The sequence below is a fragment of the Rhamphochromis sp. 'chilingali' genome (assembly GCF_963969265.1).
Source record: "Rhamphochromis sp. 'chilingali' genome assembly, chromosome: 5".
NCBI classification, from domain to species: Eukaryota; Metazoa; Chordata; class Actinopteri; order Cichliformes; family Cichlidae; genus Rhamphochromis; species Rhamphochromis sp. 'chilingali'.
The window spans coordinates 10121699-10134450 of record NC_137932.1 but is presented as its reverse complement, the minus strand read 5'-3'; the positions used below and the strand labels follow the sequence as shown (position 1 = coordinate 10134450).

At 40.4% G+C, this 12752-nt stretch overlaps 2 protein-coding genes across 4 annotated transcripts; both read right to left on the bottom strand.

The window, feature by feature from the left end:
* Positions 1-586: 586 nt before the first annotated feature.
* On the bottom strand, positions 587-6010 carry LOC308397178 (phospholipase ABHD3-like). Of its 2 annotated transcripts, none has more exons than XM_080882979.1 (9): positions 5534-6010; positions 4435-4595; positions 4138-4320; positions 3959-4004; positions 3420-3532; positions 3114-3287; positions 2976-3024; positions 2718-2883; positions 587-1923 (listed from the first exon to the last, which is right to left on the bottom strand). In XM_080882979.1, exons 1-9 carry the CDS (start codon positions 5651-5653, stop codon positions 1715-1717), a joined length of 1221 nt encoding a protein of 406 aa, XP_080739105.1. In that variant the 5' UTR covers positions 5654-6010; the 3' UTR covers positions 587-1714. The 2 variants fall into 2 exon arrangements, with proteins under 2 accessions (XP_080739105.1, XP_080739106.1); XM_080882980.1 differs by having other exon boundaries at positions 5766-6009.
* Positions 6011-7213: 1203 nt separating this feature from the next.
* Positions 7214-12190, bottom strand: LOC308397177 (phospholipase ABHD3-like). 2 transcript variants are annotated; one of them, XM_080882977.1, is made up of 9 exons: positions 11990-12190; positions 10504-10664; positions 10207-10389; positions 10024-10069; positions 8737-8849; positions 8432-8605; positions 8301-8349; positions 8043-8208; positions 7214-7747 (listed from the first exon to the last, which is right to left on the bottom strand). In XM_080882977.1, exons 1-9 carry the CDS (start codon positions 12107-12109, stop codon positions 7539-7541), a joined length of 1221 nt encoding a protein of 406 aa, XP_080739103.1. In that variant the 5' UTR covers positions 12110-12190; the 3' UTR covers positions 7214-7538. The 2 variants fall into 2 exon arrangements, with proteins under 2 accessions (XP_080739103.1, XP_080739104.1); XM_080882978.1 differs by having other exon boundaries at positions 12089-12183.
* Positions 12191-12752: the final 562 nt, after the last annotated feature.

Genomic DNA, 12752 nt, shown 5'->3' with positions numbered 1-12752 from the left:
ACAAGTCACTGCAAAAGCTGCCACAAAGCTGAAGTAGAAGCATAAAAGCTGCACAAGTCCTCACTCTTCTACCTTCATATTTTTGTCTTTAGAAAGAAAAAATGTGTTCGCAACAAGCACCTTTCTTCCAAATGGCTGCATTCACATAAGAGCTGGGGTAGTGTGGAACTATTTTAGGGTAGATTTTATCTGCCAGATTCGGAAAGTGGCTACTCCTTCAGGTTCCTGTTTTTCCACAGAGTAAATGCCACTGAATGTTTTCTAGGCCACAAATGACTCTAAATGAGGTTAGAGGGTCAGCATTGTGACAAAGGGCGTGGGCCTTTATTGTTCACAGTTAATTATTGATATCTTCCTGGTTAATCTGCAACATTAATGACTCGAGCGCTCAGAGATTAAAGGCCTCGGATTTCAGCGGTGCAAGTGAAGGGTAACTCAGTGACAGGCAGCATATGGGTTATAACATTTTTCCACTACAGGTCAAACCTGGTGATACGTGCTATAACAAAATAAACCTGCTGCGACTTGCTATCGATCACAGTGAACGGCCACTTGAAGCCTCCAGACAAACTCAAGATGTAAAAATCACCAGTCGATCTTTATCACCCTTTAATTGTAGTGTAATTACAAGATACACCATCGAACATACAATGCCCAAATATTGCACCATTACATGATATTGCAATAACACCGTGATTGTCTTTACAGCCCATACATAAAGTTTATAAATAAGGCGTGAGTTTAAAAAAAAAAGATATTAAAAGGCAGGTGAATGTGGTAAACATGCAAATAGCTGATGGATTCATGACATTCATGAAAAGCCTCTTTTACTTCTGAAAAAGCAAAATTAAATTCTCATCCACCCTCACGCTGACAATTAAAAGCCACCAATTAGCACCATTATCACCTATTTTCTTCATGCCGATGATTGAAAACACTTCCTTTTATAGCCAGCAGTGGCGTCATTTAAAAATGGCATGAATCCTACACTAATACCACCTAGCACAGTAAAGCTACATATTAATCAGTGCACTGTTGGTAATACAAAAACAAAGCTGATGTACTGTCTACTGATAATAAAAATACATTCAGTACATGTACATGCTGATCTGGTCCTTGTGTGATGCTTACGATACTTAATTACACTTTATAGCAGCAGATACTGAAGCACCACACAGGGCGTTAATGGTCTTTACCCAGTGTCGGCTCATTTACCACTGGTGTCGTTTACTGTACAGCATGCAGCGTATAAACACAGGAAAGTTTCATCCTTTAAGGCATGCCACAAACCCCGAGGAAAACACTTCTTGAAGGCTCAAAACTAAATAAGCATTTGATGCAAAAGGGAAAAAAACATAATTAGCAAGAAGAAAACAACAATAATGCTGTTTTTAATTTTAATAACCAACTCTTCACTTTTTTTAAATAGCAACAAGCAGAGCACTTGAACTCTACAGTGCAGTCTACATACTACAGGTGTGCGGTGCACAGACGGCCTTTGTGACTGAAAGTAGGTAGCAATCAATTGATCAGCAATATTTTCAAATTGACTAAAATGTATTAAATACTTCAAAATAGCTTTACTGATTTTACTTCACTGTCATTTTTTTATTTCTACATGACTTGAACATGAACCTGAGGTCATGAGGTAGATGAGCAGAGTTGCAGCTGCAAATGTTGTATTACTTCAGTGTAAGTGCCTTCATATTGCTCGTTAGTCCTTCATTTGCTCCTCTCTGATACCACAGGCTTGCTTCATTTCCTCCCGGTGTTCAAAGACTGCGTGCAGAAACTGGCCAAACAAGCGCTCCATATAGCTCTCGCCTAGAGGAAAAAAACCCTGCAAGAAGGCAATGTGTCCCCCGTGGGCCGTCAATACCAGGGCGACGTTAGGAAGATCCTGAACTACGGACACCGGGAAGGCTGTGAGAGCAGGAAAGAAAAAGCCCAAATGAATATAAACAGACAGCAAAGTAGACACAAAGCAGACACGTGAATCGGAAACCTTTTGTAACCCGGAGACTTCAACGTCCATGATTACATATAAAAAAGGAATTGTGCTAAAAAGAATGAGACATTTCCTAATATAATAGAGATAAATTCAATCATCTGTTTTGACGTCGCTTCAGTCCATCTTAAATGAGCTCACACACAAAGATGAAAGTGTTTGAGAGAGTGTTATCTTGCATGTGTGGATGCAGTATTGAACTGTATTCGCTTACATATGTTTTCAGTAGTGTTCCTGAGTCTGTGGCAATGAACCCACTGGCACCTAAGGGCCTTAAGATATCAGCCTTGGTTTTTAGCTTTGTCACTTGCATACAGAGAGTTTGCTTGATTCTCTAAAATTCCAAGATCATTTGCAGCTTTATTTTGAGAAACTTTACTGTCAACTATTTTTTCGTGTAGTCTTTAACAGAGTAGTAAACGCTGCCCCCACCTTTACTTCTGAGAAACCTAGACACTCTTGGATGCTCTATTTATACCCAACCGTGTTACTAATGTTCCACCAGGTGTTTTCTTTAGCAGTACACTTTTAATATGATGTCTTGTACAACTTTCAGTAAAGCATTCAATTTTACACAATGTTCCCAACTTGTTTTTTTCGAATAGGACCATAAAATCTGAAAAACGTCACATTTATGAGTAAACCATTACAGCTGTTATTTCCCCTTTGCAGTGCTTATACTGACACACCTCTCCTGTTGTGTACTCACCAGTTTGTGGAGAGAAAGGGTCATCAGCAGCATTGAGACACAGGATGGGTACGGCTGTATTGGGGAGCTTTTTGCCTGGGCTGGCATCGCGGTAATAATCCATACATGAGCTATAACCAAACATCAGAGACGTATAGCGTTCGTCAAACTCACGGATGGACCGAGCCTACAAAAGGGTGTGAAAACAAGATGACGATGAATGGAAAGTCAATTATACATCTAAGAAACTGACAAACTGTGAGTAATATTGTATCATACCTTCAGGACATAGTCAACATCCACCACTTTCTCTAAAATCTTCCTGTGCCTGTGAGAAACAGATTTTGGGGTTTTATTTAACTGGATTTACAAACGCAAAACTGTTAGACAAAATTTATGAACCCAAATGTATCCAACCTGGTGACAGCGCGGTGCAAGCATCTCGTGATGTGCCTGTTGAAGAGCAGCCAGTTGAGCGGTTCCTCCATCGAGTCAGAGGACTTACGTGCATCCCAGGGTACGGAGATGGTGATACCGGCAACCAATCCTGACTCGGTGTGCTTACGGGCCAGGTAGTTTAACAACACCATGCTGCAGCAGGGTGAAAAGAAACGAATCATGCAATTGTTAAAAATCAATAAATAAAAGAAATGGAGGAAAGACACAGACGACAAATCTAGGTCCAGAAATGGAGGCCAGCAGAAACACTATGCACCAACTCACCCTCCCAAAGACACACCAGCCCCAAGCACAGGAGCACTGGGGTAGAGCCCTTTGACATGCTGCACCACACACTCAAGATCTGAAGTATTGGCAGCACAGTAGGTGACTGGTGTCTGAAGCAAGCAGAGGGATACAGGAGGGCAGTTACATGCAGCACTTAAGCCTCAGATCTTCTGTTAGTGTTATTATTGGTCTGAAATGGTGTATCAGTGGAAAAACTTAAATTACTACTTAAACACACAGAAAATACTTTCAATTCACTTTTTTTGTTTGTTTGGTTTTTTTTTTTTAATCTGAAACTGTTTTAAATTGGGATTAAATACATTGGCAACCCATCTACCAAAGGCTAGAATCCTTGCAGGGGGGATCAGAGTTCAAGACCACCACAGTTTCCTACTTCTCATTTCTGTCCTCCCGCTCTAAAATCCTCACTTTCCTCGCTCAACTGGGGTCCTTCAGAGTGTATTGACATGTTACTTACAGATTTTTAAAAACTAATTTGATATTATTCTAATTTATTAGGTATTCATTGTACTTACCAGCAGCTCCTCCCCTCCAAGACCTCTGTTGTTGAAGACCACACATCTAGGAAGGAAAGTATTTATGAAAACTGCTTCAAATACCGGGCACAAGCTACAATAAGCTTCCTGCTTAATGTAAACTTTCCTGTTAGCGCTGCTTCAAGATCACTTCATTTTGTGTGAGGAGTGCAGCTGACCTGTAACCGTGGCGTGTGGCCTGGCTAACGGCGTGAAGCACATAGGACTGCTGGCTGTTTCCTGTAATCCCTGGGAGGATGAGCACTGTGGGACGCGTGGAGGATTCTGGGTAGGTCACACTGGCCTGATTGTCCAACCAGTCAAGAGAGATCTGACCACCATCCACTGTACGGATCAGCTCACTGGGAGATGAAGGGACGAGACAAGATATTCATTATTTAATTAAATGTTTAGATTAAGATTTTTAACCCTCTTGTAAATAGTGGTGAACTGAAAAAAAGAGGGTTTCTTCCTACTTGCGATAACTGACAGGGGGTCTGGATTTGAGGGCAGCACAGACCAGCGTTTGAAGTCGGCCTCCCCAGCACCACGGAGTGGGACTGAAGCGCTCAGCTACCACAGGACAGTGCTTGTAGAGGAATGCACTGAAAGCCTCACTGCAAACCAGAGCTGGTCTCTGAAAGGACACAAGACCAGATGAAGGCGTTATAAAAGCACAGCTGCTAATACATTCACACCTGTGAGAGACAAGAAAACATCCAAAACACACCAGGCGAGCAGAACAAGGTACAAAGAAAATAATGGCAGTATCAGTGGTATGTAGATGTGATGTGACCAGCTCTGCAAGAAATACATCACTTGGAAACTTTGATGTGATGTTACACAATAGCATTTGATTAGCAAGTAGCTAACAATGAGAAAATAACTCTTACCAACGTTTTAGATATTTGAAAATAGTATTCAAATATAATCAATTCAAAATTCATATTGTCTTGTTTACAGTCTGTGAAGATATTTTAGATATTTATTTTTTCTGCATTTTCTACATAAACAAATTCTACTATTGACCATACTTTGAAATTATCCTCACTTTAGCTGCTTAAACTTAAGTAAAACACTTATTATGAATAAAGCTGATATACTGCTTATTACCAAATGATCACTCATAACCATGATCTTCTTCCAGTTTTATTTATGGAATCAATAAAAGAGAGGCTTTAATTTTGTAGAATAAAAGATCATATCTCATACACAGATGATACACATATTACAATATTATAACCTACAGATTTAATTTTATACAAAATAAAGTTAATTTTTTAAAAAAAAAGGTTCAGAGCTTTGAGTACAAACCTCTGAACCCAAACACTAAAAACTGTAAAATTATGGACCAAGAAATGTTAAATAAGCTTAAAAATGTAAATAAATAAAACGGAAAAACAGTTTTTTAATTAATTAGAAAAACAAAATACCACAGATAAAGTCGAATAGGAGTTAATAGGATATAGTGATCTTCATTTTAAAGGAAATAAAACGCTTAAAAATCCAACTAAACTGTAAGTCAAAGCGGGTATGGCGGAGTCTTTGCCGCTAACTTCGACCGCAGAGACTGACCTGACACTCGCGGCCCCACAGATAGTACATTGTGGCTGTGAGGGAGCAGATGATCACCGTGTATGGCCTGGAAACACACTCCCAGTATGTTCTCCATACCTCCGCATGAGTCAGAAACATGACAACGGTCTAAGTGCGGTTGACAGCTGAGCTGCTAGCCGACGACGTCGTTAACCGACACAACGGAATAACAGGACAGAAAGAATATGATATTTAATGCCCGACAACCTGCCTTCATCAGAAACATCTAACGTTCAATATGTTGTACTTCGACTCTTCCCAGCAGCCTTGGCGATATTACGTTAGACGCCGGTAGCCATCAGGTAATAAGTCTGGTGTTTTCTCCGGGAGCAGCTGCTTCCTAGTTCTCACAGGCGAAGCTCCTGATTGGACAAAAGCTCCAACTTCAACGTCATGGCTACGATCCATGTAAACTACAAATATGGAGATATAGTTTTTCTTTTACTTTCTATGGGGTTATTGAAAATGAGTATATATACGTGTATGTATATATATATATATATATATATATATATGGATAGATAGAAAGATAGATATACATTTTTTTAAATACACGTAAAATATAATGTAGTTGTAAGGAGGATTTCTGTAGTCTGTTGATTTCCAAGATAGTGGAAAAGGGGGTGGGATTAAATAAGCTTATGTTTCTTCCTGCTCCTTTTTGAGCATGAAAGTTATTTGTAGTTGTGGTTGCTCGTTTTCCTTTTGTTTTTCTTTGTTTGTTTGTCTCGTTTTAATTCTATGTTGTTATACTGTTTCAACAAGTTCAAAATAAAGATTCAATCAAAAACAATCAATAAATGATTGCATTACCGCCACGAGCTGGTGTGGAGCTTGGATCGAAACTTTTGTTTATTTACGGCTTTAAAAACAAAAATAATTATTTTTATCAGCTAAGTTGGCATTTTTAAAATATTTATTAGATCTATTTTTCGTCTGAGGACTTGAATGAAATTGAATTGCCTTATTTCTGCCTCATATTTCTAACAGTGTATCCTGTGCTGATCAGTTCAGTATGTACAAATGTATCTCCTTTTCCCTCCTCACCTCATTTCTCCTTTTGTACACTTCAACTTACTCTTGTTTATCCCACCTTTCCCTCAGGTTGATTTATTATCACCATAAACGTTTGTTGTGGCCTTTGCTCCATTCTCCTCCTTCATGTCTTTTGACACCAAATATACAAGTACCCATAAAAATATTGCCACTAGCCCTATTACGTGAATTAACATTCACTAAAAATACTGGTGGTTGGCAGTGCTAATCCTCAGCCTCATATTAGACATCTACGATATCAATTTCAAAACCCTATGTTAGCTTGTTCTCAACTAGTGAAATATTTAGCAAATTATTAGATTAATTAGCAACAGGTCAGGAATATTTCTGCATCTTAGGGAGGCAGAGTTTCTCCGAAGTAAAGATGGGCTGAAGTTCACCAATGTGCAAAAAATTGTGAAACAATTTCAGAATAACATAAAATCGCTGAATATCTCATCATAGTATATCATCAAAATATTCAGAGAATCTAGAGGAATCTCTGTGCACAGAGAACAAGTGCAAAAAGTCAGTATTAAATGGCCGTGACCTCCAGGCCATCGCGCGGCACTGCATTGAAAACAGGTATGGTTCTGTCATGGAAATCACTGCAAACAAACAAAAAACTGATGTTCAGTTTACTGCTAATAAAAATACATTCAGCACACATACATAGTGATCTGGTCCTCATGATACGCTTACGATTCATTATTACACTTTATGGCAGCAGATACAATTATCTGAAACCCCACACAGGGTGTTACTGGTCTTTACACAGTGTCAGCTCATTAACCACTGGTGTCCCATCCACACTCTACAGCATGCAAAAGTGTAATCATAGGAAAATTTGACTGTCTACAGAACATGAACCTGAGGTCATGAGGTAGATGAGCAGAGTTGCAGCTGCAAATGTTGTATTACTTCAGTGTAAGTGCCTTCATATTGCTCGTTAGTCCTTCATCTGCTCCTCTCTGATACCACAGGCTTGCTTCATTTCCTCCTGGTGTTCAAAGACTGCGTGCACAAACTGGCCAAACAAGCGCTCCATGTAGTTCTCACCTCGAGGAAAAAAACCCTGCAAGAAGGCAATGTGTCCCCCGTGTGCCGTCAATACCAGGGCGACGTTAGGAAGATCCTGGACTATAGACACTGGGAAGGCTGTGAGAGCAGGACAGAAAAAGTCCAAATGAATATAAACAGACAGCAGAGTAGACACAAAGCAGACACATGAATCGGAAACCTTTCATGTGACTTCAACATCCTTGATTACATTTTAAAAAAAGGAATTGTGTTAAGAAGAATATAAATTCTCAACAATTACAAAACTTGATTTATCTTTTGTGCGCCAAATCTGACAAGGCCTACTGAATCAGCATTTATGAGTAAACCATTACAGCTGTTATTTCCCCTTTGCAGTGCTTATACTGACACACCTCTCCTGTTGTGTACTCACCAGTCTGTGGAGAGAAAGGGTCATCAGCGGCATTGAGACACAGGATGGGTACGGCTGTATTGGGGAGCTTTTTGCCTGGGCTGGCATCGCGGTAATAATCCATACATGAGCTATAACCAAACATCAGAGACGTATAGCGTTCGTCAAACTCACGGATGGACCGAGCCTACAAGGGGGTGTGAAAACAAGATGACGATGAATGTAGAGTCAATTATACATCTAAGAAACTGACAAACTGTGAGTAATATTGTATCATACCTTCAGGACATAGTCAACATCCACCACTTTCTCTAAAATCTTCCTGTGCCTGTGAGAAACAGATTTTTGTTTTTTTATTTAACTGGATTTACAAACGCAAATGTAGATTTAGCAACCGTAACTTATCCGACCTGTTGAGAATTTGGTGCAAGGATTTCGTGATGTGCCTGTTGAAGAGCAGCCAGTTGAGCGGTTCCTCCATCGAGCTGGAGAACTTCAATGCATCCCAGGGTACGGAAATGGTGATACCAGCAACCAATCCTGACTCTGTGTGCTTACGGGCCAGGTAGTTTAACAACACCATGCTGCAGCAGGGTGAAAAGAAACGAATCATAAAATTGTTGAAAAAAAATAATAAAAGAAATGGAGGAAAGACACAGACGACAAATCTAGGTCCAGAAATGGAGGCCAGCAGAAACACTATGCACCAACTCACCCTCCCAAAGACACACCAGCCCCAAGCACAGGAGCACTGGGGTAGAGCCCTTTGACATGCTGCACCACACACTCAAGATCTGAAGTATTGGCAGCACAGTAGGTGACTGGTGTCTGAAGCAAGCAGAGGGATACAGGAGGGGAGTTACATGCAGCACTTAAGCCTCAGATCTTCTGTTAGTGCTATTACTGCTGTGAAATGGTGCACTGAGGATGACGTTCTCCATATTTATATTAAGAAAAACACTGAAACTAACTATGCCTGAAGAAATTAATCTTAGAAAACTGGTCACAAATGCATTGTTTTGTTGGGTCAAAAGCTTGAACTTTTTGGCCTCAATGTCAAGCTTTATGTCTGGAGGAAACCAGGCAGCCAATACCATGACATCAAATTTAGCGCGGTGGTGGCAGCATCATATTGTGCGGATGTTTTTGTGAGATTAGTCAGGGTCAAGGGCAAGATAAACGCAGTAATATATCAAAACATCCTGCCCCAGAGTGCTCTGGAACTCATACTGGGGTAAAGGTTCATCTTCCAACAAGGCACACAAAGCACACAACCAAACAAACAAAAGAGTGGTTTCCACTCTGCAAATGTCATTGACTGGACCAGCCAGAACCCAGACTTGAACCAATTGAATGTCTCTGGAAAAAAAATCAGAAAATCGGTGTATGCCAACCTTCCCCCTCCAACTGGATAGAAGAATGGGAGAAACTGCCTAAAGGTTAGCGTGCCAAGTTTGTAACATCATACTCTAAAAGACCTGAGCTGTAATTGCTGCCAAAGCTGCTTCTGCAAAGTATTGAGCAAAGGCTGCAAATTCCTATGTACATATTATGTTTTTATTATTAAACTCGCAAGTACTTGGGTGTTCTACTTTGCAAAATTTTGTGGTGAAAAATAAAAATTTTGGAATAAGGCTGTAACATGAAAAAAGTGGAACAAATGAAGCACTCTGAGTACTCTCTGGATACACTAGAATCATTCCATCCACATTGTTTAATGTGCCCGCACCACTGGCAGGAAAACAACCCCAGACAGTGTTTTCATATTTGAAATCCTCACTTTTACTCCTCCAAACACACCTCTTGTCATTATGGCCAAAAAGCTAATATTTGTCTCATCTGACTATAAAGTTTTCTCCAGAAGGCATTTAGCTTCTCCACGAGGGCAAATTTCAGTCAAGCTTGAATGTGTTCATTCTGGAACATGAGCTTCTTTCTTAAACAGTGTTTTGAGAATTAGATTTTACTTAACTATAAATTATTAGGTATTCATTGTACTTACCAGCAGCTCCTCCCCTCCAAGACCTCTGTTGTTGAAGACCACACATCTAGGAAGGAAAGTATTTATGAAAACTGCTTCAGGCGAATACCGGGCACAAGCTACAATAAGCTTCCTGCTTAATGTAAACTTTCCTGTTAGCGCTGCTTCAAGATCACTTCATTTTGTGTGAGGAGTGCAGCTGACCTGTAACCGTGGCGTGTGGCCTGGCTAACGGCGTGAAGCACATAGGACTGCTGGCTGTTTCCTGTAATCCCGGGGAGGATGAGCACTGTGGGACGCGTGGAGGATTCTGGGTAGGTCACACTGGCCTGATTGTCCAACCAGTCAAGAGAGATCTGACCACCATCCACTGTACGGATCAGCTCACTGGGAGATGAAGGGACGAGACAAGATATTCATTATTTAATTAAATGTTTAGATTAAGATTTTTAACCCTCTTGTAAATAGTGGTGAACTGAAAAAAAGAGGGTTTCTTCCTACTTGCGATAACTGACAGGGGGTCTGGATTTGAGGACAGCAAAGACCAGCGTTTGAAGTCGGCCTCCCCAGCACCACGGAGTGGGACTGAAGCGCTCAGCTACCACAGGACAGTGCTTGAAGAGGAATGCACTGAAAGCCTCACTGCAAACCAGAGCTGGTCTCTGAAAGGACACAAGACCAGATGAAGGCGTTATAAAAGCACAGCTGCTAATACATTCACACCTGTGAGAGACAAGAAAACATCCAAAACACACCAGGCGAGCAGAACAAGGTACAAAGAAAATAATGGCAGTATCAGTGGTATGTAGATGCAGTGTCAGTGTGCTGAATAATACCAGCTCTGCACTTTAATGTGATGTCACACAATAGCATGTAATCAGTGAGTGGCTGACATACAGAAAATAAGTCTAAGATCAAAACTCCCCTTTTCCTTTTGATACAGTCTGTGCAGAGATTTGTTATATTTGCTTATTTTTTGGCATTTTTAACATAAAATTCTTAATTCTTAAATTCTTCAGCTGCCAATACTTAAACTTAAAGTGCTTAAACTTTAGCACAATGCTTAATATGAATATGAACAGGTCACACAACAAAGTCAATGATAAATAAGCTCACAGAAAAAGCACCCAGTTATAGAAGTGCAAACATGTCCGTCTAATTGCAAAGAAACAGGAGAGACATTAGGTGCAAAGGGTGATCGAAAAACTCTTCACAAACACATTTCCTTTTGTTTGGCAATTTTCGAGTGGAGTCATTGCTTTTAAACATTACAGATTACAGGAAGTATGAAAGCCATGAAGCTCCTGGTACGCATTTTTTGTGATGGCACAGTCAGTCTGCAGCTTTCGACTTTTACGCGACCCCGATCTCTAATACCTGGACGGTAACTTCTTGGCTGCGTTGTTGTGGTTCCCAAACACTCCCACTTTGTGTGAAACCCACCGATTGTTGATTGTGGAATATATAGGAGGAAGGAAACGGCGAGATCCCATTTCATCACTACGCTTGAGTTCACGAAATCTTCAGAACGACCCATACAGGTGCTTTATTTTATACACCTGTGCCTGAAGGAACCAGCATACAAAGATTAACATAACTGGCTACCTTTGTCCTTACAGTGTTGCTGCACAAGCTGAAGAATGACCTCTTTTTAGTGCCAGAGAAACAGGAGTACTTCCAAAAGTTTGATCTGCATGAGCTCATCCACTGCAAAGTCAGGGTCCTCCCCAGTGCTGCTGGTTACATGATTGCTGGAGGCTACTGTTGACTGATGACTAATTTGAGCTTTAGTTGTGGTCGGTGGTGTGATCGGTTTAATTTTTTTTCCCTTTACCAAACAGACTTAATTCTACATCTCGCAAAAGCGTACAAGACTCAGCTGAGGGGTAAAGTAGAACTTTTTTGAAGTAAACATATAAATTTTTGTAACTAATTGGAAAGTAGCATAGTGAAAAGGAAACAGAATAAAGTAACCACGGAATCTGACCTGACACTTGCGGCCCCACAGATAGTACAGTGCGGCTGTGAGGGAGCAGATGATCACCGTGAACGGCGTGAAAACGCACTCCCAGTATGTTCTCCATACCTCCGCATGAGTCAGAAACATGACAGGACAGAATGAAGTGCACTAATGTTTAATGCCTTCATCGCCAGCATTCAGCGTTGAGCTCTAGAGCGCGCAGGCGTTCTTCTTTTATTTTTGGTGAACAATAAATTATTGCATTACCGCCACCAGCTGGTGTGGAGCTTGGACCGAGACATTTTACTGTTTCATGAAAAAATGTGGCTCATTTTTTATTTAATAGACGTTTCAAAAAAGAAAATGAGAAGGCGAAACTAAAAAGAAACAGCTGGAGAAACACTTTACAGCTAATTAGGTTAATTAGCAACAGGTCAATAACATGATTTGGTATAAAATGAACATCTTAGAGAGGCAGAGCTTCTCAGAATTAACCGTGGTCCGAGGTTCACCAATCTGCAAAAAACTGTTTCAGAATTATCATCAATATAAAACTGTAAATATTTAGAACATCTCACGGTCTACAGTACATGATATCATTAAGAGAATCTGGAGAAATCTTTGTATGCAAAGGATAATTCTGATGTCTATTGGATGTCTATGATCTTCAGGCCCTCAGACAGCACCACATTAAAAGGCAGGCATGATTCCGTCATGGAGATCACTGCATGCACTCAGGAAACTTCCAGAAATGATTATCTGTGTTCACCATGTCATCCACAAATGGAGA